Here is a 9,904-nt window from a genome sequence, read left to right as displayed (position 1 = left end):
GTCAGGGTAAACAGTCCTTTTCTTCACCCCGGGAGCACGTTGTTTCTTCCCGTCACGTGACCATGACGTACTCCCGGGTAATAGGGCACATACGAGCCTACGAGCCCCCCTACAGCGACGCCTGGTGGCCCCCAAGGTATCCAGCAGGGCTGCGTATAAAAACTACGTAGTCCATGAGGCCCTGCTGGAACTCGGGGAACGTTCACGCTGTTGGGAGAGCTCCTCCTGGCGACCTGGGGGTGAGAGCTGGAACCGAAAGCCGGCAATCCACCACAATTCCCACCCCTTAGCGAAGCCAACTGGGGCGAAGCGTCCAGCCCCGCGAGGGACGTCCTCCTCCAGGAGGACGCGTCAGCCGGACCTTGGCTGCGTTGTCTAGGCCCCCCAGCGAACCTTGGGGGAAGAGTGTATCTTCTGTCCCACCGCTCCCCTGTCCTCCGGGGACAACTTCGCCACACGTGGCCCGGCCGACGGCAGTTGTAACACCGACAATGTCCTCCTGGTTGTCTCCCTCTGCGAGACCAGAAACATCTCGGAAATTCCATCAGCGTCATCTCCGCCCCTTTCTCCGCCAAGGAGGGTTTTACGGCTGCTTTGCTGCTCTCAGCCCTTTTCTCTGTCTTGTCAGGAGACCCGCATTTCACCTTGTGGATCTCCTGCTTACTCTGGGGCTTGTGCACAGCGTGAGGCTCTCTATGGAGAAGAGAAAGCCTCTTTGCTGTTTGCACACCCGTTGTCCTATGTATTATAGGAGGCGGCGTCATTAGCACCACATCGCTGCGGGTAACAGCACTTTTCAGCTGCCCCGGTTTGATTGGCACTTCCTCCGCCCCTCCAGTAACGAGCGACAACTCCCTCATCACGCGGGTCGGGGTCTCGAGGTCCGTATCGCTCCGGGAGGCCGTCTCGTACCGCTGTCCCGGTTCAATCGGACCTTTGCCCGACCACTCAGTCACCATGCCACGCTCAACTATTGGGTTCACAAAGCTTTGACACCCGGTACTTATTAATTGCGGTGCCGGCTCGCACTGTGTCCCCTTATTATATACGGTACAGATTTCACTCACCTGCACCGCCAAATCAATCGAGACCGGGGCTTCTCGGCCTACTCGCCGCAGGTATTCCAATAGTCCTTTTAACGGCGCCTCGGCTGTAGCTCCCAGCTCCTCCACACGAGTCTTCAGTTCCTTCAATCCCTGAAAGAAAGTATACACGGGCTCAAGGTATTTCTCGAGCTCCCGTAAGTCCATAAAGGTAGTTACTTCGGCCGGAGGTAATTTCGCTTCCGCGTTTGTCTCACCTGCCGGCCAGGAGCCAATGAGCACGTCCACTCCTGGCATGTGCTCTGCTGGGCTTCGTGGAGGCTTCTGGGAAATGGAGTCCGAAGAGGAACAGGTAGCCTCCAGCGGCTGACTGCGATCTGCCTCTTTTAATTTGTCGGCAGACCGTTCAGTCACCTCCCGCTCCTCTTTATCTTTTCTTAATGATGGCGTTGCTCCGCTCGCCTCCCCCTTCCCTTTCAGGGGCTCGGAGTCATCTGGGGAAAGACAACCTCACTGACAGACCGCAACTGACCTTTTGTATCCGGGCATCCATCGCGCGCAGTCACACGACGCGTGTCGGCGAATAAACATGCCCCTTCCTGATCAGGTGACTTCATGTTTATCCTACGTCGTTCCCAGCCTGCACCAGGATGGTCCATATGATCGTCATCAACGAATAAGCTCCCCAGCTGTCCATTTACAGACTCCTCGTCATCGCGGCCATCTTGCCCAGGTATGAGGCATGCGTCTTTGTTATATGATTTCCTGAACCGCTCGGCCTCTGCAAAACAAGAAAATACAGTTCCTTGCGCCTCGGGTACGGTCGCGACACATACCTCCGACGTATGAGGGATTGCTTCAGGCTCCAGCACAGTCATCTCTTCACTGCTTTGCTGTTGCCTTAGCCAGTGCTCTCTCACAGCGTCGATTTCGTCCCTGGTTTCCGCAGGACCCATCAGGTAAGACCACAGTGTCGCGGCGTCCTCCGGTGGCCACATTTCTGCGAGTTTCTGTATTGTTTGAGCTCGCTCATTCTTTCTTTTGGATTTTTTCCCCATCGTGCTCCGAAGTATAAATAGTCTCACAGTTGCAGTGCTCTCTATGGTGAGAGGTGTTTGCACCTTCGTGTACTGAAGCGGGACCTTCTTGGGGTCGTCTGCATACACAATATTTATTTGGATTACAGGTCCCCTGCCAACAGACGGCCAGAGAATCCTGCCGACTACGCCAGTGCAGCAGATAAGGTCTTTGTCCACCTCTCGGACCCTCATGTACCACTCCAGACACGAGGTACAAGCACAAGACTCTTTTATTTTCTTGTCACGTGCACAAAGCACCCTCCACTCCACACTATTCATAAACTCAATAAACTGTTTTACAAATACCAATCCTCCTCGCCCAGACACTTCGCCCTCCTACCTCCCAGCTCAGCTCAATGTCTAGGCTTACCCATGAGTCCTTTATACCCCCTGACCCGGAAGTGGTTCCTGCCCAACAGTCCACAGTTCCTTATTCCTTCCGGGTCAGGGTAAACAGTCCTTTTCTTCACCCTGGGAGCACGTCGTTTCTTCCCGTCACGTGACCATGACGTACTCCAGGGTTATAGGGCACATACGAGCCTACGAGCCCCCCTACAGCGATGCCTGGTGGCCCCCAAGGTATCCAGCAGCGCTGCGTATAAAAACTACATAATCCATGAGGCCTTGCTGGAACTCGGGGAACGTTCACGCTGTTGGGAGAGCTCTTCCTGGCGGCCTGGGGGTGAGAGCCGGAACCGAAAGCCGGCAATCCACCACACATGCTTTAAAAAAACTGTGGTATTCTACAGAAGAACGAATTATCTCTGTAGCTGTTTCTAGACAGCCACCCATTTACATTTAAAAAGTGGGGAGGTTATGAATAAAATATGATGAACTACAGTGGCATCAAAGTGTCCCACAATATTTAGGACACAGATTAGTTCTCAGTTGGTTGAAGTCCCTTTGGGGTGTTCATGTTTTTGCTTTGACACTCACATTCCAGCTGATGGTTAAGTCAGATAGGAGCTCTGAATGTCCCCTGCTTTTCTGGTTCTTCACCAGTGATCTCTTCGTCCAGCATGACCTTATATATCTAAGGCTGCCTGAATATCATACCTACAACAACAACTTCTACAGCACATTTCATACAAAGTACATAGCTCAAAGTGCTTTACAAAAACGACAATTACAAAGAATCAAATCAAATAAGTAAAATGAAATCCAAAAAAATAGTTAATAAAATAAATAAATACAAAATTTCATTAAACAGATAAAACAATTAAGTCATAGAACTGGCAGTCCTTAAACACTGATTAAAGTGCTAAACTCATCTCTTAAGTCCCAAATGATTATAATGATAAGTCTGATGCTATGGTCAGATGGTCAAGGAGGACAGAAAATTAAAAACTCCAGCTGGCGAGACGCTGTCATTCTGAAGCCAAAAGACCACCCAGCCTTTTAAAAAACATACATTTAGTAAAGTAAAAATGCAGATATCATACAGCACACTAGAGTTTTTTTTTCCCCCTATTTTTATTCTTCTGCCAGCTGACCATATTATAAAAGAATCAGTGTGTGTTTAGCTTCCTCTCAGAATACAGCCCATAATAACATTCAGTGTCATGCCAGGAACATCTTCCAAAAGAAAACGCGCTGCTCTCTGCAAATACAGCAACAGTATTGACAGAATTAGGTTGTGCCATAAGCATATATGATCTTCTAGTTCTGGTGGTTTCTTTTTAACATGACTAAGGGGCATATCTTTATGCAGATTACTATTAGGCTGCCCCTGAAACATCTTACAATATTTGGACATTGGGTACCTCCTTGGAGATTTTGTCCATGAAGAGGGAACTGAGGTAAATACACAGGCATAAAACATATAAAAAGTGACATGAAGCCCTAGCATCATTTCATAAAGTGCAAAAATGGTAGACTCAATTCATAATCATGATATAAAAATCTGTATTTTCTCAATTTACAAATTGAACAACCACCCGTCTAGTTACACATACCTTGTCTATACATGCTGAACTCTACCCACTGACCTTTCCACCTGAAATACACATCATACACAGAAAGGCTGTGTCCATCTTCTGCTCGGCTCTTAATGTCAAAGAACGCTGACCTTCAGATGTCAGCGTAAGTATAAAAGAAACCCGATCTTTCATCTTACAGCAAAGGTCGACTGCACTCTGATCGTGCACTCATACAACCGTTGGATGCTGCTCTTCGTCTTTGGAATGTAAGTGCATTTGATTTATGTGCTTCTTTAAACTTTCATTTAAAAAACTGTAAATTGGGCCAGTGTTTGCTTAAAAATGTTCATTCTAAGTAAGCTCATTGCATGACTAGCCAGAAATTACACTGACTGAAATATGTACCAATAGGTGCATTGTTGCTAAAATGAAGCTATATTTACAATTAAAGTGTGCCAAATGTTTATGTTATAAGCTGGGCAGCTGTGAACAGTATAAAAGTACTAGGCGTGGCTTTCTATTACTTTTCAAGCTATATTGGATTTTTAAGTTTATTTCTATTTCATGCTTCTGTCTAGGCAACTTCTTCTAGGGATTGTCCTATAATTGAAAACTCTTTCTGAAATACTTGATGCCACTGTTGTCCTAGCTAAACTGCCCATCACAGCCTTGTCCATTCTTGACAACCTAATCATCACCTGTCTCTAAGGCTACATTCACATTACAAGCCTCGTTGCTCAATTCTGATTTTTTTTTTGGATCTGCCTATCTTGACGGTTCACATTCATAAGTACAAGTGACTTGTTTCTAAGTGTAATGTGAGCGCATCCTTTCCTCTGTGACGGCATGCGTGCGCACACTGATATTTGAACACGAGTCATCTGTGTCAACAACAACAATGACAACTCGTGGTATTAAAACTGGAAAAAATGGATGCGCTAGTCAGGGTTGCCAGATGTGCAATTTTCATGCCAAACTGGGCTAATTTTTAAAAGTTTTGAAAGCATTGTGTTGGAAAAAATTTTATTTGGTGGTGTGTGGATTTTTGGGCTATTTTTAAAGGTTTTGTGCGTCTGCCCAAATGGCAAAACTTTGATGTTGAAAACACCAAAGCAATTTAGATATCAGCAAAATTCAAGGTGGAAAGACATCAACAGTAGCTAATATATGCATCACATTTTTCTCTGGATGACAGCAAACGGTTCGTCAGCTGTACAAGATTAGGTCAATTAGGCAAAAAAAAGCCAGACAGCTAGATTTTGCTGTTTTCACAGCTATTGCTGGCACTGTTGCACCAAGAGATGTGTGGATACGAGAAAGGAGCCCGCAATGGTGGGACAGTGACTGTTGTCACAGCTGTAGCTCTCCTCCAATTTTGGCAGCGCGCAACCCATGCATATAGGAAAAACATGTATTAATCCCAATCTGACCATTCTCATTCATGTTTCATGGCCACAAATTGAATACGTATCTGATCTAGGACCACACATGAAAGTGACTCAAATCTGATTTGAAAAGATCTGATTTTTATTTCCACACAGGCCTGAAAACATCAGATTGGTGTCACGTTAAATGAAAAAATTAGACTGGAGTCACTTCAGCCTGGGAATGTGAACATAGCCTAACTCCCTATCTCTCCCACCCCTTCCTCACCTAATAGCCTAAGTGGGAAGAGCATACTGGCACAAAAATGGCTGACATTACATCATGCAGAAGAATGCCAGACATTGTTGGTGGCTGAAGTGGCTCTTCATTGCTTTTAGTAGTAAGAAAAACATTGTATACAATGTAATTGATTATTATCACTATTGTCCTTACACAGTTTCCATCAAACAGTTAGATTTTTATGTGCTATGAAGGTATTTAATCAATTCATATTCATTGTAATAGTTCTAAAGCTGATGAAGAATACGTAGCCCTTAAGAAATCTGGAGGCAAAATACTGCATATGTTTAGAATTTGGGAATAGCCACATTAACATCCAGACTTAAACTCCTTTAACATGTGATGACAAAAACTAAAACAAATAGTTTATTCCACAAAAGCCCTGTCAGGAGTGGGCTCAAGTGTGTCAACAGAGTGATCAGTAACTACTGGAAAGATCCAACACAGTTATTACTGGAGCAGTAACTGAGGCCATTACTTTTTACTTTTACTTTTTCACACCGAAACTAAACAGCTTTCTTCAAGGAAGAAATGTAAAAGTATAAAGGTCTGTGTCCCTTGTCCATTTGTGTTTTATCCAGTGTTAATTTTGGTTGACCATTCACTGTGAAAAATATGCAGAAATGTATAAAATCAGACAAAGTAAGTTCCCTTCCACAGCCACACAAAGTAAAGACTGATAACTGGCTGATATACTTTAATTTCTATTAAAAGGACTATTTTTTCTCTAGCTCTAGACTGCTCTATCTATTCTTAACTTCTAAACCTACTCCATTAACCAATAACTAAAAAATTTGATATGACTAGCTATATTTCTACATGAGGACAGTATATGATGTTAATGTAACAAAACATATACAAAATGCAATACCACTACTGCATTTGAAAAGCTTGAACTTCAAAATTTAAACTCAAAATTTACAAGTCTTTCTTTCAAAGTCCAGACAGTTATTGTTATTGACTTTAAATGCTTGAAGCTGAATAGTTGGAATTTACTAAGAATGTAATGAGCTCCTAAGACTAACACATAAAAGTTGTCAACAAAATTTCATTAGAATCGGTCCATTTATTCTCGAGTTAACGTTCACAGATATTCAAACACACAGACACACATCCTTCTTAAAATGATTAAAACATGTTCTAGGGATGTCAGAGCATGTTTCTTTCCATTGAAAAACTGAAGTTGGTTTACTGCATTTTATGACGGAAATACTTCCTCTGCTTATGAAGCATGGAAAAAGTAAAAATATGTGTTTTCTTTTTGTTTAAACTATTTCACTTTTCTTTTCTTTCATAGATGTATAGTGCTGAATGAGATTACAATATTTTAACCTATCAGAAATGTGGCTCATACAAAAGATCAGAGAAACGGTCCAAAAGAATGCCTCCTATCAAAACAGATCACACAATGGTAGCACTTCTAAACCTCGCCTCTCACTACGACTGCACTGCAATGTCTTGACTCCAGATAAGATTCCTGACTTTTTTATACCACCAAAACACACCCAGTCCACAGAGAGCTTGGAGCAGCTCCTGGCACAACATAAGTCTGACTCCAGTCCGGTAGAAAACCATTCCAAGCATCTTGGAAAGGTTTCATTGCTTCACACACAGTCAAAAACTCAAAGTAAAGACAGTGACATATTAGAATTTATGGAAATCAACAATCAACACATCATAGAAATTGACAGTATTGAAGACAGTGACATTCCCAGGAACAAGATATCACTGAAGGAGTGCGCAACTTGCCCTTCATCAAGATGGCTTCCTGATGCGGCCAGCTGCTATGGATTTACAGGATTCTTTGAAAGCCCCAACACAAGAAGAAAGGAGTCATTATTTCATATTGATTTCAGAAGTTTCAACCTGCAGAAAAGCAGGGGCAAGCTCCCTACTAAACAGCTACAGTCTTTCAGTGGATGTTTGGCACAAGAAAGCTTAAATATTTCTAAGTTACAAATGTCTGCGTGCATTCCTTGTCATTGCTGCACTGCTGACAAAGACAATGGGGTTCCCTGTGTGTCCTTTACGCTACCATCTCATTTCCAGCTAGGATCCTCTGTGTTTGATAGCACAGACCATCAGGACTTCTCAGGTGGTGATTCCAGGTCCACCTCCCAATTGCTACAGGAGAACAGCTTATCCTCCATACATGACTGTAGCTCTTTAAACAGCTGTCCCTGTACACATCAGAAAACATTGTTTCCATGCTCCATGCAAACAACAGCATGTTCCCTTGCACCACCAGCTTTTTATTCCTTTAAATTTCTTCAGTGCCAAGAGTGGCTTCAAAAAGAACATTTACTGCCATTGATAGGAAGAGGACAGATCCGCCTGTCTGTAGAATACAAGTCAGGCAGCTGCACCCTTCGTATACGGGTGGTGTCGATGGAGGATTTGTATGACAAGTTGTTTGATGAGCGGTGCATCCACTGTTGTGTTATTTTGTGCTTAATCCCAGGAAAACTACAAAGGCAACAAAGTGCAATCATAAAAAACAGCAAAAACCCCATCTTTAATGAAGACTTCTTCTTTGATGGAGTCACAGGAGAAGAACTTAACAGCATGTCCTTAAAGCTTAAGGTCATTAATAAGGCATCTAGCTTGAAACGAGACACAGTGCTTGGCAGTAATGAACTTCCCCTCTTCCAGTTATTACCTCATTAAATGGAGAAAAAAATTGTTAGGGCTGAATTAAACAAATTAACTGGTGAAGGTATTAAATGGTAAAGCATTTTATGACATACGTACCTGAAATGACTGTATGGATAGCAAGTTTAAAAGCATCGTGAGGGAAGGTAAGAGGATCTTGTATCTTCCAATATGCATATCTTTCATCTTGAATAAAATCAGAGACGAGAGATTTAAAGACATTACAGCTTTTCAACTGTGACAATAAAATGCTTTCACACTTTGGACTTTTTAAAGTTATTGTGTTACAAAATTGAATCTGTGTTTATTTCAATTGATCAACTAGTGCCACAAAATGAAAGAAAAATGTTATAGAATCTTGTAAATTAATTATAGATTAATAAATAGCAGAAAACATCTCACTTCATAAGTATACTTCTTCACTTGATAAGTAAAGTATAGAGTAACATTTGTCAAATATCACAGTTACCAGATGTTTCATGCCTCTACCAGCCCTGCACACATGTTCACAGCATTCTGCTCTCTGACCACCTGGTGAAAAGCACTTTTCAACTCCAGGTACATATCCACAATTTGATAGTGGCCCACTTCAAAACACTGACTTCATTGTGAAGCTTCTCTGGTTGGATCCTGGCCTATATTTTAGATCTTTGCCATCATGGAAAATGACCTACCTCCCCAGACTGTACTTTGCTAGATCCATTTTGTTTTTTGCCTTCGCAAGTCATCCTTAAACTAGTTCATAGAAGCATCCTACTGCATGATGCCATCTCCACCATGCTCCAAAATGGTGTTTTCAGGAATAGGCACGGTGTTACATTGTCTCCCACTATGGCGCCTACTCACTTGTTCTATGCAGACGAGAGACCTCATCCATTTGGCATCAGAGTTTCCCACTATAATGTAATAGACATTTGATGTTAGCATTCTCAGTGAGTGTGTTCTGCAATGGACTAGCACCCTGCCCAAGGTCAGTTCCCACTTTTCCCTCTCTGCTGCTAAGACAGGCACAAACTCCCTCTAACCTGGATGAGCAGGTTAGAAAAAAACGATAAATAGACAGAAGTATGGATACATTTATTAATAATAAGGTGGCACTGAGGTTGAGGCAGTGGTTAAAACCCTGATCCATTCACTTTCTGTGTGAAATTTGTTCTTTGTGTCTGTGTGTGCATTTTTCTTTTATATATGTTGGACTGAATGCAGTAAAATGTGAAAAATATGAGTATGTTTTATACTCACTGTTTCAGTTATCTTGCTATTGTAAAGTTATTTTCAAAACGGATAAAATAAAGACTAGAAACCATTACATTGTTCAGAGTATGGACAGAGTGTGTGTGGGTGTACAAAAAAAACAAAAGAAATAAACAGGAACTTGAGATGAGATAAAAACAAAGTCATGGAAGATAAGACACAGTTAAAAATGAGAAGCAACCTACTAAAACTCTGGGCATAAGAGGACTTACAGAAATTATTTGGTATTTTTTATAACTAGTCACAAAGGCTTTAAATGGGAGGAAATAATTTATTCCCGAAATTATATGCC

At 42.5% G+C, this 9,904-nt stretch overlaps 1 protein-coding gene across 1 annotated transcript; it reads left to right on the top strand.

The window, feature by feature from the left end:
• Positions 1-4,253: 4,253 nt before the first annotated feature.
• Positions 4,254-8,373, top strand: LOC127528023 (C2 calcium-dependent domain-containing protein 4C-like). Its single transcript, XM_051928576.1, has 2 exons — positions 4,254-4,307; positions 7,004-8,373. Exon 2 carries the CDS (start codon positions 7,018-7,020, stop codon positions 8,371-8,373), a length of 1,356 nt encoding a protein of 451 aa, XP_051784536.1. The 5' UTR covers positions 4,254-4,307; positions 7,004-7,017.
• The last annotated feature ends 1,531 nt before the right edge of the window (positions 8,374-9,904 follow it).

This window comes from Erpetoichthys calabaricus, chromosome 5 (assembly GCF_900747795.2).
Source record: "Erpetoichthys calabaricus chromosome 5, fErpCal1.3, whole genome shotgun sequence".
Classification (NCBI taxonomy): Eukaryota; Metazoa; Chordata; class Cladistia; order Polypteriformes; family Polypteridae; genus Erpetoichthys; species Erpetoichthys calabaricus.
The sequence above is the reverse complement of the archived record's forward strand: the minus strand, read 5'-3'. Positions and strand labels throughout refer to the sequence as shown.

Bases quoted from the DNA above. Each gene is read 5' to 3' on its own strand.
- LOC127528023 (XM_051928576.1), top strand. From the start codon at position 7,018: ATGAGATTACAATATTTTAACCTATCAGAAATGTGGCTCATACAAAAG.